The following is a 15,954-nucleotide window of genomic DNA, read 5'->3' on the forward strand; positions in this document are numbered from 1 at the left end:
GTGGTAAAATAACTGATCTAATGGCCAGAATTGATTAAATTGATGTCACTATTCTAGCCCAGTCTTTCATAGCAGTATTATTTTCTTATATATATATATATATAATACACTTTGCTTTGTACTCTCAACCTTCATGGGGCAATTTATTGCTTTGTGATTTCTAGAAATATTGTTATGTTGCCAAGTGAGTGCATAAGCAGTGAACTCTGAGTTTAAATGTCATATCAACATTACCACACTTATCAGACTTCTTGTCTCTGTCAACACCTTGCTTAAGAGGATCATGAGCATATAAATCTTACTATATGACTTGTCTTGCTCCCACTCTTAATTTAGTCATGCCTTCATTTGAACAAGATGTATAAATGGATATTTGTTTCCAAACCGTATTTGCTTTGATTGTTTAATAACATAAATACTATTTGAACAACATTTTATTTTATACTCTTTTTAATACCTTCAAGTAAAATTATTTGGCCTTTTCTACAACTCTCTGAGGCCTTTCTACAGATAACTAGAAACAAGGACAAAAATCGGATGATACCGGCAAATCAGTGGTAGAACTAGGGCTAGACCCAGATCGCCTGATTTCCTTTGCCACGCTTCACTGTCAAAAGAATTTCTAAGTTACATTATAAACACTGTATAGTCTTTATCTTACCCCTTGAGGTTAAAGACGGGAAAGACTGTCGTTCATGTTACTAACAGGGAAGAATCAGGAATGAATTTCATTTGTATTTCTCCCATTGTTTTCTGTTCTTGAAATTACAGTTCCTTTTAACTACAACTCTAATCACTGTCACTTTCCATCATGCAATGAGGAAGCAATATTTTATCTTATCTCTTGAAAATTAATGTTGAAATGGAAACTATTTCCCTTAGTAATTAGTAGCATTTAAATTGGACTCTGAAAATTCATCTTTAATATAATTTGCCATTCTTTTAATGCATATTCATTAAAGGGGTGAATATATGGTTAATGATACAGAGTTTGGTAGAACAATTAGGTATAATTTTAACTAATCTCAGCATTTAAAGAGATTTTTAATTTCATATGGAGAATTTCCAAAATTTTCATTCTGGTTGTTAAACTAGAGGGTTTTTGTTTTTTTTTTTAATGTTTATCCTTAACCATGCATGGTTGCTAAACACTTTACAATTATATTTAATCTTTACCCCAAACCTTGTAAGAGCAACTGCTATTTATGATCCCCATTTTACAGTCAAGTATCTTGTTCAACAGTAAATATTGTCTTCTGCCTCTCCTTCAGCTTCTGGAATTTCTGAGCAGCCCTGGTCAGTACAAGATGGACCCAGTAGTCTTGAGTTACATGGACAGTCTACTGCGGCAATCAGACGTCTCACTACTGGATCCTCCAAGCTGGCTCAATGACCATGTTATTGGGTTTGCCTTTGAGTACTTTGCCAACAGCCAATTTCATGACTGCTCTGACCACGTCTGTTTCATCAGCCCCGAAGTTACTCAGTTCATCAAGTGCACTGGCAACCCAGCAGAAATCGCCATGTTCCTTGAACCCTTGGACCTCCCCAATAAGAGAGTCATATTTTTAGCCATCAATGATAATTCCAACCACACAGCTGGGGGGACCCACTGGAGCTTGTTGGTATATCTGCAAGATAAAAATGGCTTTTTTCATTATGATTCTTACGGTAGTAGTAACTCATTCCATGCAAAACAGGTAGCAGAGAAACTAGAGGCTTTCTTAGGCAGAAAAGGAAACAAACTGGCCTTTGTGGAAGAGAAAGCCCCTGCTCAACAAAACAGCTGTGACTGTGGGATGTATGTGATCTGTAACACTGAGGCCTTGTGTCAGAACTTCTTTAGACAACAGCCACAATCACTACTGCAGCTACTCACTCCTACATACATCACAAAGAAGAGAGAAGAATGGAAAGATCTCATTGCCAGACTTGCTAAAAATTAGCTGTGGAAATATATTTGACTTTTGAAGTCTCTTTCTGCCTGTCCCCATGAATTGGATGGCTGCAGTCTCAGTGCCTGAGGGAAGATGCCTAGGAGAGGAAAGCTTAGAATGCTTACTTTCTCCTGAGAGAACGTTGTCCTCCACATTATCCTAATGCAAAGTATCACTTTAACCCTAACTTCAGAGCAATATGTTCTGTGACGATGTCTTCAAAATATGCACCAAAACTGATTAATTCCCTTTTGGGCTCCCTTATCCACATTGGTTTAGTCCAAAGAAAAAAGGTTGACCTGTAAAACAAATTGAGAATATGTGAAATTTAGAAGCAAGAAGAAAATCATACAGCAACCAAAAACTTACTGCACAGCCCACATATTTCAAGAGATCAACTAGCTGGAAGCAGATCAAGACCTAACCTAATTCAAGATTGAAGTTTTATCAGTTACTCAATTCTGTGATACCTCCTCTTCCACTCAATAAGCAAAGGCTTTCCCAGCTATAACCTTTGCCAATACTTGATAAAGATGGTGTTAGCCCATAGTCACCCATCTAATTCCTGGAGCACTTTAAGAAAGGGGGAATCTTAAATAACTTTGTTAAAATTAATGCCTGTGGTGGACCTCTTGTTTTGCATCTGAAACTTAGTCAAAGTTCATTTATTTTTGAGATACAAAGGAGAAAAAGTGACCTTTCTTAACTCTTTCACTTAATTCAAAATGCAGACAGTGTAATTTTTGAAATGTGGAACCAAGAGTAAAATGAAATGCTGTTCCTTCCAAATTATGGATGTGTTTTTACAGTTATTTCAAATAACAATTTAAATGATATGTTATATACACATATTCTATTCTTAATGAGGATTAGATTGCAATGTATATGAGACTTGAAAGCTAAAGATTAGCTTCAACTGTGAAACTTATAATTTCAGCTACCTTCCTAGCCTAACCCTGCCCCCAGCCCTCATGGCTCAAAATAACCTCACCACTCAGTGACCACAGAGGCAATAGCCCAGTTCCTTTTAGTCAGGAAGGGAAAACCCAGTAAGTGTAAATAAGTACAGGTCACATAGCAGGCATAAGTTGAAACTAAAAGTCAAAGAGAAAGCTACCAAAAAAGTTTTCATTTCAAGTCAGTATATTTGAAATAATTAAGGATATCTAATGGAAGCTGGGAGCAGGGGGAAAAAAATGAGGAACAGGCAGTCAGGCATAGAGGTGGGATAGGGAGGGAGGAAGAGCAAAAGGGCACCATTGCTGAAGCCAGGAGTGTAGATAATGATAAGGCAATATTGTTTCAATAACTATTGGATTAGGCATATAGTCTAGACTGAAAAGCTCAGATTCTTCTCTGGGAAAAGTTGTTGTCTTTCTGATAATGATAATGTATATCTAGATGTCAGATTGTCTCCATCTTAAAACAGTACCTATGGGAGCAATCTTTCCTGTCTCCCTAAGATTCATCCCAGAAAGAAATTTTTTGACCTAAACTAGTACTGTCTTAAAAATTGAAACCAAAGGTCTCCTTTCCAGATACATAGCATGATTGAATTGTACCACAAGCTGGTCTATGTAAAAGTTTGAATGTGTCATTTGTGTTAGCATTGTAAATGACAGGAGAACTTAAGAGTCTACTTGTAATGTTTTACTCGATAGCAGCCTGTAAGTTATACACCTGCATGACCATACACCATTGATGTTACATGGTACGTAATAGGGAAAAGATCTTTTGTTGGTATTGTGTTCCCTTGTTTTAGAGTCAGAAAGATCCAGTTTGCAAAGTTCAGCTTCAAAATATTCAGTTTTAAGCAGGTTATTCAAAATAGGATTGAGCAGTTACCACACTGAACCATCCTGCTTTCAGATACCCTTTTATTTTTATCTTTAGTTTTTGCTGTATCCATATTGACTATATGGTTTAATAAGTATTCCATTGAAGTGGCAAAGTAGAATTTCTCAGTCATGTGACTATTTACTGATACTAAACTTTTTCTGCCAGCACTTAGAAAAGAAAATGTTTAAAGAAATTTACATCCCATTGTGTGGGAAAGAGCATGAATGTTCTGATCAGTCCAAGCAGTATCAGTTATAAACTTATAGTCTGGGGCAGGTTTGAGATTCAGTAGCCTCATCTGCAAAATGAAATTGTATTTGATTTTACCAATTTGGGTCCTCTCCCTTTTTTTCTTGATAAGTCTGGCTAAAGATTCATCAGTTTTGCTTATCTTTTCAAAGCACCAGCTTTTCATTTCATTGATCTTTTCTATAATTAAGTCTGTCTGGTCTAATGCGTTACTTAAGGTTTATGTTTCTTTTTCTGTCTGGATGATCTGTTGATACAAGTACGGGATTACTGTTGATTTCACCATTTATTTCTGTTAATATTTGCCATATATATTGAGGTGCTCCTCTGTTGGGTGCATATATATTTGCAAGTGTTGTATCTCCTTGGATTGATCCCTGATCATATGTAGTATCCTTTGTCTCTCGTAACAGTCTTTTAAAGTCAATTTTGTCTGATAGAAGTATTGCTACTCTGGCTTTCCTTTGATTTCTATTTGTGTGAAATACCCTTTTCCATCCCCTCAGTTTCAGTCCGTATGTGTTTCTAGATCTGTGAGTCTTTTGTAGGCAGCATATATACAGGTCTTGGTTTTGTATCCATTTGGTCAGTCTGTGTTTTTTGGTTGGAGCGTTTAGTCTGCTTATATTTAAGACAATTATAGGTCTGTATGTTCTTATTGCCGTCTTGTTCATTGTTTTGGATTTGTTTTTGTAGGTCTTTCCCCTCCCCCTTCTTTTGTTCTTGTCTCTTGTGACTTGGTGACGATCGTTAGTGTTACATTTGGATTCCTTTTTCATCTTTTGTGTATATCTAGTATAGATTTTTGGTTTGTTCTTACCATCAGGTTTTTGTCTAGCAGTCTGTTACATATGTGATTAAGTTGCTGATCTCTTAATTTAAAATACGTTTAACATACCCTGCATTTGTACTCTTCTCCTCTTACGATTACTGTTTTTGATATCATACTTTACATCTAATTGTTTTGTTTATCCCTTAAATGTTTATTGTGGATAGAGATGATTTTATTACTCTTATCTTTCAGCCTCCCCACTAGCTTTGTGTGTGGGTGATTTCTTACCTTTCCTGTGTGTTTGCCTTTACAGATGTAGGCTTTTTTGCCTAGAGAAAGTCTTTTAACATATGTTATAAAGCTGGTTTGTTGGTGCTGACTTCTTTTAGCTTTTGCTTATCTGTAATGCTTTTAATTTCTCCAGCAAATCTGAATAAGAGCCTTTCTGGGTATTTTTGGTTGTAGGTTTTCCCTCTCAGCACTTAAATATGTCATGCCACTGCTTTCTTGCCTGCAGAATTGCTGATAAAAATTAGCTTATAGCCTTACGGGAGTTCCTTGGTATGTTGCTTGTTGCTTTTCCCTTGATGCTTTTAGTATTCTCTGTGCATGTTTCATTTTTGTCATTTTGATAACAGTGCATCTTGGTATGCACTGTCTTTGGATTAATCCTTTGTGGGACTCTGCTTCCTGAACTTGGGTGACTCTTTCCTTTCCTAGGTTAGGGAGGTTTTCTGCTATTATCTCTTCAAATATTTTCTCAGGCCACTTCTCTCTCCTTCTCCTGGGACCCTTATAGTGCAAGTATTAGTGTGCCTGATGTTGTCCAGAGGTCTCTCAAACTGTCCTCATTCCTTTTCATTCTTTTTTTGTTTTCCTATTTAACAACAGTGATTTCCACTACTGTCTTTTCCAGCTCAGCAGTCTGTTCTTCTGAATCTTTTCATCTACTATTGATTCCTTCTAGTGTATTTTTCATCTCAATTATTGTATTGTTCATCTTTGGTTGTTCTTTTATATATTTTCTAACTCTTTGTTAAAAACTTTTAACTTTTCTGTGCATCTCTTCTCCTCCGTAGTTCTTTGATCATCTTTACGATTATTACTCTGAACTCTTTGTGTGCCTGTCCCCACTTCACTTATTAGTTCTGTATTTTTGTCTTGTTCCTTCACCTGGACTATTTTCTTCTGCTGCCTCTTTTTGTCTGACCAAGCTGCTGTTTGTGTTTGTGTGTGTGTTTAAACTTTATTTTGTATTGGGGTGTAGCCGATTAACAATGGCATGGTAGTTTCAGGTGAACAGTGAAGGAACTCAGCCATACGTATGTTTTTGCATATGTGGTAGGTTACTTATTTTTCCTGACCTTGGAGAAGTAGCCCTCTGTAGGAGGCATCCTGTGTATTCCAGTCATGCATTCCCCTCTCATAACCCAAACTATATGCTCTAGAGGTTCCTCCTGAGAGGTCTGCATGGGCCCTTCTGTCGTGGCAGGCCGACTATACGGGTTGTCCGCTAAGCTTGGTAAGCCCCTAGTCTGTTTGGTTGCCAGGCCTTGCCTTGTGCAAATTCTGCTGCCTGCTGTGTCACAGGCCTGTCCCCAGGTGGCCAGTTACGGAATCCTAAGGTGACCTGGGGCAGAGTCTGGGTCCTGAAGACTCGGGGACTGTTGCCCACCTACTGGCAGGTGAACCCAGATCCTGGGGTTGGTGCCAGACTACTGGCAAGCAGAACTGGTTCCTGAAGTCTGGCTTCAGGGCCCAAAGTTCCCAGAGCTCCTTTCAGATCATTGGTAGGAAAGCGCCAGTTCCTGACACAGTTGGGTATGGAGTCGAGTGTCCTGAAGGTTGTGTTGCCCTGCTCGTGGGCAGGGGCACAGCCCACCTGGTCCCAGGGTAGAGTCTGGCCTGCGTTGCAGTATCGTAATTCTCTTGCTTCACCCCCTGGTGGATGAAGCCAGTCTAGGGCTTGTGCAGCTTTCCTGTCCGCCAGTTTGTGGAGCTGGGTCTTGGCCCTCCGGTAGGCTGAGCCGTGTCTAGGGCCACATTTAGGTGGCTGTGAGCTCTTTAGTTTTTAAGCTGCCTGTCTGGTGGGTGGGACTGTGTCCCCACCCAGTTGTTTGGCCTGAGTCATCCCAGCACTAGAGCCTATAGGCTGTTGGGTGGGGCCAGGTCTTGGCACTAATGAGCCAATATGGCAGCTGCCAGGAGCGTTCTTGTGGTTGAATGTTCCCCAGTATTACTGCCACCGGTATCTGTACCCCTTGGGTGAGCCACAGCCACCCTCACACCTCTCCAGGAGATTCTCCAAGATCAGCAGTAGGTCTGGCTTAGGCTCCTATCAAATTTTTGCTTTTGCCTTGGGTGCCAGTAAGCATGAGATTTTGTGTGCTTCCTTTAGGATTGAAGTCGATATTTCCCCTAGTCCTGTAGGGCTTCCATAATTAAGCCCCACCGGCCCTCAAAGCCAAATGCTATGGGGGCTCGTTTTCCAGTGCCAGACTCTCAGGCTGGGGAGCCTGATGTGGGGCTCGGAACTCTCACTCCTGTAGAAGAACCTCTGCAATATTATTCTCCAGTCTGTGGGTCACCTACCTGGGGCATATTTGATTTAACTGTGTCATGAGTCCACTCCTCCTACCCAACTCGTTATGGTTCCTTCCTTATGGCTTTAGTTGTAGAAGATTTTTGCTGGTAGTTTCCATTATTTTTTTCAGCCGTGGTTGTTGTGCAGATAGTTGTGATTTGGGTGTGCTTGTGAGAGGAGGTGAGCTCAGGGTCTTTCTACTCCGCCACCTTGGTCGCTCTCATTATTCTGATTTTATAGAAAAGAAGCAAACTTACCGGAGCTCAGTCACGTGGTTGCTGGTGACAGGGCCACGATTCTAGTGCGGGGTCTCCATCTCCTTACACTGTATCCACCCGTACCTTCTCCCTCTCCCAGAAAATGATAGCACATCTCCTTGCTTGAACATTTTAAATATAATTTTGTGTCACTTTATGAATTTCCTAAATTCAGCAGGTAAATTATAGAAACCAATAATGAGAAACTGTCTTTCTCAATTAACTGCTACATGACAGAACCTATATAATTGGCTTTGTTTTATATATTAGGTCGTGTTTGGATCAGCTGCTGACATCGACATACTGATCTAAAACTTTTAAAAGCCCTACATTGTACTTTCAGATGTCATGAATCTGAAAGATGGGAAGTAGAACAAGAGCGGCAGCCTTGGCAATTGAAGTTTTCTTGTGTAAGAAAAACTAACATGTCAGTGTCAAAGGAAGTGGTAGCCAGCTAAAGTGTCAGTAATAGGCAAGAGTTACCATTATTCAGGTACAAAGTAACCTTGGATCTTCCTGCAGTTTGGGTTAAAAGACAAAAGAAGAATTACTGCCTGCCTCTTTTTCCTCCCTGTACCAAAACAGAGCAGCCTGTATTTAGAAGAAAACCTTTCCCACACAATGCAGGCTGGGACATGTTTCTCTGCACTAGGCCATGCTTTCCTCACCAGCTCACACTCTAGCTAGCTCTCCACAGCTGCTACCTCAGTCTTCATTCCTCAGACCTGCAAAGTCCTCACCTCCTCCCACACTCTCCAGCTTCAGAGAGAAAATAGGCACGGTCATGAACTACAGCTTTCCTGACACCAAACCTACGAGTCTTTCTATCCCCACCTCTGAGCCTTCCTCATTCCTATTGCAGTGACCCCCAAGCTGTGGATAATGCCTTCACCTGTGCTCAGGGGTTGTGTGCAGAGAGCTCCTTCACACCCAGAGGCAGCAGTCGCTCTACTGGCTCCTTTGCATCAGCATTTAGATGTATTAAATCTTCTGTCTTTAAATAAAGCATGACCTCATGTCCCCCTGTAAATACTGACCTTTTACTTTCTTCCTCTTTACAGCCAGATCTAAAAGTGTCAAAAGGTTTCTCACCTCCTGCCCACCTCTCAACCCATTTTAATCTAGACTGTTCCCATCACTCTACAAAAATTCTCAGTAGGACTACTAATGGTTCTCATTTTACTAGTCCTCCTGGCACCATTAAACCCTCCTTTTCAAACAACTCTTCCTTTAATTAATGTGCTATCTAGTTTTTCTAGTACTTCTTTGACCACTCTTTCTTAATTGCCAGTTTCTTGTCTACTTGCTGTAGATTATCAGGTTTTGATTCCCAAATCCTTTTTCTCATTCTGTACATACTTCCTAGGCTCTCCCATCTTTTCCCCAGGCCAGTGATAGATTTGGGCACATCTCTTCTCTAACCTCTCCTGAACTCTCCCAAACCTCTACCTGAATATCCACTTAGAGCCAACTAGACATTCTCCCTTGCATATTTCACAGGCAACTCAAACCCACCAAATCCCAAAGCTCAACTCCTCTTTCTCCATCAAACCTGCTCCATCAGTATTTCCTACTTCAGGAAATGGTACCAGTGCACCACCCAATTCTAGCCAGAAGTCTAGGTGTCACCCTTGACTTGTCCATCCCTCACACACTCTAGCTAGCTAGAGTGTGAGCTGGTGAGGAAAGCATGGCCTAGTGCAGAGAAACATGTCCGAGCCTGCATTGTGTGGGAAAGGTTTTCTTCTAAATACAGGCTGCTCTGTTTTGGTGCATGGAGGAAAAAGAGGCAGGCAGTAATTCTTCTTTTGTCTTTTAACCCAACTGCAGGAAGATCCAAGGTTACTTTGTACCTGAATAATGGTAACCCTTGCCTATTACTGCCCATCCGTGTACTGTGCCCCAACTTCCTGTTGTGTCTATTCTGCATCTTAAATATGCTTTAAATCCATGCATTTCACAGTGCCACCGCTCTCATCCAGACAGCCATCATCTGTCTCATCTGGACTGCCACAATAGTTTGTTAAGTAGTCTTCTGGTATTCACACATCCCCGTGTTCATCCCCCAGTCCATTTCATATGCTGGCAATATCTTTACTAAAGCTCCACACAGTCTGACCCCTTCCTAGACCCTTTTCCCCTTTGTGTGTGTGTGTGTGTGTGTGTGTGTGTGTGTGTGTGTGTGTGTCCTAGACCCTTTTCCCCTTTGTGTGTGTGTGTGTGTGTGTGTGTGTCCTAGACCCTTTTCCCCTTTGTGTGTGTGTGTGTGTGTGTGTGTGTGTCCTAGACCCTTTTCCCCTGTGTGTGTGTGTGTGTGTGTGTGTGTGTGTGTGTGAGTCCCTCAGCCATGGCAGACTCTGCAACGCCATGGACTGTGTGCGTGTGTGTTAGTCACTCAGTCATGGCAGACTCTTTGCAACGCCGTGGACTATGTGTGTGTGTGTGTGTCGCCCGGCCATGGCAGACTGCAACGCCGTGGACTCTGTGTGTGTTTGCGTGTGTGTGTGTGTGTGTGTGTGTGTGTGTGTGAGTCGCTCAGCCATGGCAGACTCTGCAACACTGTGGACTGTGTGCGTGTGTGTTAGTCACTCAGTCATGGCAGACTCTCTGCAACGCCGTGGACTGTGTGTGTGTGTGTGTTAGTTGCTCAGCCATGGCAGACTTTGCAACGCCGTGGACTGTAGCCCGCCCGTGTACTGTGCCCCAACTCTGCAGATCTTTTTGTTCCTCCAGCTTAAGACGTTCTTTTCGCCCCTTAAAGCCTTTCTACTTGCTGTTCTCTCCCCCTCTTAACTCTCCCATACTCTTCAGCAGGAAAACGCCTATGTAATCTCTTCATCAGGGATATCTTCCCTGGTGTGCCAGACTAGTTTGCTTCCCTTATTTAACAATACCCTGGAATCATGAACCCTTTAGTGTGCTCAAATCACATGTAATTTTTGGCAGTATATCTCTTGCCACTAAACTGGAAGTCCTGGAGGCCAGGGACCGTGTCTACTCGCCATTGAATATCTGCTGCTTAGTGTAGTGCCTGGCACATGGACAGTGGTTGTTATTTGTTGAATAAGTAAGTACAAATATATTGAATAGAGGCAATTTATCAGAAAACACATTATCCTTCCATGGTATTGCAGCAGAAATCAAAATACCTTGTTAATCAACATAGCTTTTCATGCTTGCATAAGGCCAAGCTATTGTAGGGGGACAGTTTGACAAACTTAAGCAACTTGACAGAAAACAAGGAACTCAGCATGTAAATCTAACTCTCTGATGCATCTGCTGATTTTTTTTTTTAGAAAGATTCACATTTTACATAGTTGTAATTCATGCATAAGCAGTATTTTAATTCTGCTTTTTACAAATTTCCTCCCTTAATCAGTGTCTACTCATGTTTAATGGTAACCTGGAGTTAACATCAAGTTAGTAGATCTTAATTTTCTTAACCATTTCCTCACTGTTAAGTTTTTTGGTTAGTTCCAATGTTGTTATGAATAATAGGGCTGCACTCTTCACAAGTAACTTCTTCATTGCAAACTACCTCTTTGAGGAATACAAAAGTGGAATGAGACATCAAAGCATATGAGCTATTTATAATCCCTTCATGGTGATATCCAAAGAGTTCTCAAAGGAGAATCTGTGTGCGGTACCATTAAAAATGTATCAGAAAAACCTATATCTAATTCTGTGTAGCTGTACCAACATTGGGTTTTATACTTGTTTAACTTATTGAAGTTTAATAGATAATAACTGAGATTGATTAAACTCTTTGTATGTGTCAAGGACTTAAAAGGGTTTGGTGTAAATATTCCATTTTAATAATAACCAGTTCAGTTGCTCAGTCGTGTCTGACTCTTTGCAACCCCATGAGTCGCAGCACGCCAGGCCTCCCTGTCCCTCACCAACTCCCGGAGTTCACTCAGACTCACATCCATCAAGTCAGTGATGCCATCCAGCCATCTCATCCTCCGTCGTCCCCTTCTCCTCCTGCCCCCAATCCCTCCCAGCATCAGTCTTTTCCAATGAGTCAACTCTTCGCATGAGGTGGCCAAAGTACTAGAGTTTCAGCTTCATCATCATTCCCTCCAAAGAAATCCCAGGGCTGATCTCCTTCAGAATGGACTGGTTGGATCTCCTTGCAGTGTCCAAGGGACTCTCAAGAGTCTTCTCCAACACCACAGTTCAAAAGCATCAATTCTTCGGTGCTCAGCCTTCTTCACAGTCCAACTCTCACATCCATACATGACCACCGGAAAAACCATAGCCTTGACTAGACGGACCTTTGTTGGCAAAGTAATGTCTCTGCTTTTGAATATGGTATGTAGGTTGGTCATAACTTTCCTTCCAAGGAGTAAGCGTCTTTTAATTTCATGACTGCAGTTACCATCTGCAATGATTTTGGAGCCCAAAAAAATCAAGTCTGACACTGTTTCCACAGTTTCCCCATCTATTTCCCATGAAGTGATGGGACCAGATGCTATGATCTTCATTTTCTGAATGTTGAGCTTTAAGCCAACTTTTTCACTCTCCACTTTCACTTTCATCAAGAGGCTTTTAATAACCATAAAGTTTGGTTATTATTAAAATGGAATATTTACATCAGTAAGAACCATAAAGCTCTAAAGGGCTTCCCTGGTGGCTCAGACAGGAAAGAATCTGCCTGCAATGCAGCAGACCTGGGTTCGATCCCTGGGTTGGGAAGATCCCCTGGAGGAGGAAGTGGCAACACACTCCAGTATTCTTGCCTGGAGAATTCCATGGACAGAGGAGCCTTGGGGCTAAATCCATGGGGTCGCAAAGAGTCAGACACAACTGAGCAACTAACACACAAACAGCTCTAAGGTAGATACTACTGTTATCCTCCTCTTAGAGATGAGAGGGCTAAAGCCTAACAGTTGCCCAGGTGAACTTAATGAGGTTAAAATGTGGATGCACTGATTCCAGAACCTCTGCTCTTAACCATCGTGGTACACTGCTGTGTGGTTTGTTAGTGGTAATGTGGTTTTTTTCTGTTTTATTTACTCAAATGGGAAAACTGCTATTAAAAACAAAAACTGAATACAGCCTCTCTGACTTCAGGAGTGACACCTAATTTATTGCTAGAGAGTATGTGTTGTTTCGTTTGAGGTAAGTGCCTAGATGGACCTCTTTGATTGAGAAAGGTCAGCTCCCTGGGTTTAGTCTAAATGGGCCAGGAGGATACAAAGGGAGATCAGTCACTACAAATAATAAGAGGAAAGAAACCTGAATTTTCATTGGATGCCCTAGAAAAAGAATGAGGCCTAGGAAAGAAGTGGAGGGAGGTTGATGAAAAGAACTGAGATGGGATACATGCCAGAAACATGGCAGGAGGCAGGGGCCTACTGGAGGACATGGCCGGTGAGGAGTTTCCTGAGATAGAGCATGGCTGTCACATTTTATAAGCAGTCACATGTGTGCTGAATTTGAAGTTGTTTTTGGCTTTGTGCCATAGCCTTCCATTAACTCTAAATCTTTCGTGCAGGTTGGGTACATTGGATTTGCTTGGTGGCTGGAGTGAAGGATGAGGAGAGTCACATCATGGGCAAAAGGGCAAAAGCTAAAAGAACAGGAGACATCAGTCAACCAGACTGCATCATGGAAGCTCTTGCAGAAACAGCGTCAGGACTGACCACAATGGTTGGAAATGGGGCTCAGGCCATTTTTGTACCGAAAGAATAACCCCTAAGCATTAAATTGCTTGGCGTTGTCCAGGTTGGAAATTTCTCGGCTACATTCCAGTGAAAAAGAACTTTCACTGAGCCACAGGAAAAGAAAATTTTGGTTTATTAACAGCATTTGTCAGTCCCCTGCTTGCCATATGGTAATTAGCTTCCAGAACAACAAACTCTTCTGGGTTTCCTCCTGCTTTATCAGGCACTCATCAGTTTCCTTTACCAGTTCCTCCTCTTCTTCCTGATCTCTCGATGACCACGTGCCACAGGGCTCAGTCATCACTACTTTCCTCTATACACAGACACAGTCCCCTGATGATCTCATCCAGTCTCCTGCAGTTAAATACCATCCATATGGTGACAGTTCCCAAACTTACATCTCCCAGACCTCTCTCCCGAACTCCAGGCCCATGTATCTATTACCCACCTGACCTCCCTACTTCGCTGTCTAAAACTCATCTCAAACTTTACATGTTAAATACTACATTTCTGATCTTCCAAAACTGCACCACTAATGGCTTTCTCTGTCTCAGTTGATGGCAATTCTGTCCATCCTCTCAAGCCATAAAACATGACTTTTTCTGTTATTCTCCATCTCTAATTTGTCAGTAAAAACTATTGTTTTTACCATCAGAATACATCTAGAATCTGCCTGTTTCCACCTTCTCTACTTCTACCACCTGAGTCAGTGCCACTCTCATCTCTTAACGGGATGGCCCAAAGTCTCCTAACTGACCTCCCTGCTCTCACCTTTCCCTCCCTCACAGCCAGTGGTGATCCTTTTAAGGCCGCTATAATAAAAGCTTATTATTCACTCCTTTGCCTCTTATTTCATTCAGAGTAAAACCCAAAGTTCTTACAGTGGTCTTAGTTGATCTTTGCCAATTCCTTCTTTAGACAGAGATCAGTTCAGTTCAGTTCAGTCACTCAGTCGTGTCCAACTCTTCGCAACCCCATGAATCGCAGCACACCAGGCCTCCCTGTCCATCACCAACTCCCGGAGTTCACCCAGACTCACGTCCATCGAGTCAGTGATGCCATCCAGCCATCTCATCCTCTGTCGTCCCCTTCTCCTCCTGCCCCCAATCCCTCCCAGCATCAGAGTCTTTTCCAGTGAGCCAACTCTTTGCATCAGGTGGCCAAAGTACTGGAGTTTCAGCTTCAGCATCATTCCCTCCAAAGAAATCCCAGGGCTGATCTCCTTTAGAATGGACTGGTTGGATCTCCTTGCAGTCCAAGGGACTCTCAAGAGTCTTCTCCAACACCGCAGTTCAAAAGCATCAATTCTTCAGTGCTCAGCCTTCTTCACCTCACATCCATACATGACCACTGGAAAAACCATAGCCTTGACTAGATGGACCTTTGTTGGCAAAGTAATGTCTCTGCTTTTGAATATGCTATCTAGGTTGGTCATAACTTTCCTTCCAAGGAGTAAGCGTCTTTTGATTTCATGGCTGCAGTCACCATCTGCAGTGATTTTGGAGCCCCCAAAAATAAAGTCTGACTCTGTTTCCACTGTTTCCCTAACTATTTCCCATGAAGTGATGGGACCAGATGCTATGATCTTCGTTTTCTGAATGTTGAGCTTTAAGCCAACTTTTTCACTCTCCACTTTCACTTTCATCAAGAGGCTTTTTAGTTCCTCTTCACTTTCTGCCATAAGGGTGGTGTCATCTGCATATCTGAGATTATTGATATTTCTCCCGGCAATCTTGATTCCAGCTTGTGTTTCTTCCAGTCCAGCGTTTCTCATGATGTACTCTGCATATAAGTTAAATAAACAAGGTGACAATATACAGCCTTGACGTACTCCTTTTCCTATTTGGAACCAGTCTGTTGTTCCATGTCCAGTTCTAACTGTTGCTTCCTGACCTGCATACAGATTTCTCAAGAGGCAGGTCAGGTGGTCTGGTAGTCCCATCTCTTTCAGAATTTTCCACAGTTTATTGTGATCCACACAGTCAAAGGCTTTGGCATAGTCAATAAAGCAGAAATAGATGTTTTTCTGGAACTGTCTTGCTTTTTCCATGATCCAGCAGATGTTGGCAATTTGATCTCTGGTTCCTCTGCCTTTTCTAAAACCAGCTTGAACATCAGGAAGTTCACGGTTCACATGTTGTTGAAGCCTGGCTTGGAGAATTTTGAGCATTACTTTACTAGCATGTGAGATGAGTGCAACTGTGCGGTAGTTTGAGCATTCTTTGGCATTGCCTTTCTTTGAGATTGGAATGAAAACTGCCCTTTTCCAGTCCTGTGGCCACTGCTGAGTTTTCCAAATTTGCTGGCATATTGAGTGCAGCACTTTCACAGCATCATCTTTCAGGATTTGAAAGAGCTCAACTGGAATTCCATCACCTCCACTAGCTTTGTTTGTCGTGATGCTTTCTAAGGCCCACCTGACTTCACATTCCAGGATGTCTGGCTCTAGATGAGTGATCACACCATCGTGATTATCTGGGTCATGAAGATCTTTTTTGTACAGTTCTGTGTATTCTTGCCACCTCTTCTTAATATCTTCTGCTTCTGTTAGGTCCATACCATTTCTGTCCTTTAGCGAGCCCATCTTTGCTTGAAATGTCCCCTTGGTATCTCTAATTTTCTTGAAGAGATCTCTAGTCTTTCCCAT

At 41.8% G+C, this 15,954-nt stretch overlaps 1 protein-coding gene across 4 annotated transcripts in view; it reads left to right on the forward strand.

Annotated features, from left to right (window-relative positions):
* The window catches only part of SENP8 (SUMO peptidase family member, NEDD8 specific), a 31,846-nt gene extending 17,703 nt beyond the window's left edge, over window positions 1–14,143 (forward strand). For 3 of the 4 annotated variants that reach the window (XM_061430275.1, XM_061430274.1, XM_061430276.1), the window contains exon 2: window positions 1,272–9,711. In XM_061430275.1, coding sequence (XP_061286259.1) covers window positions 1,308–1,946 — 639 coding nt within the window. In that variant the 5' untranslated portion in view covers window positions 1,272–1,307 and the 3' untranslated portion in view covers window positions 1,947–9,711. Of the gene's footprint in view, window positions 1–1,271; window positions 9,712–13,138 lie in introns of those variants that run through there. The other variant, XR_009739037.1, reaches the window with a different exon arrangement.
* Window positions 14,144–15,954: the final 1,811 nt, after the last annotated feature.

Source organism: Bos javanicus, chromosome 10 (assembly GCF_032452875.1).
Source record: "Bos javanicus breed banteng chromosome 10, ARS-OSU_banteng_1.0, whole genome shotgun sequence".
NCBI lineage: Eukaryota > Metazoa > Chordata > Mammalia > Artiodactyla > Bovidae > Bos > Bos javanicus.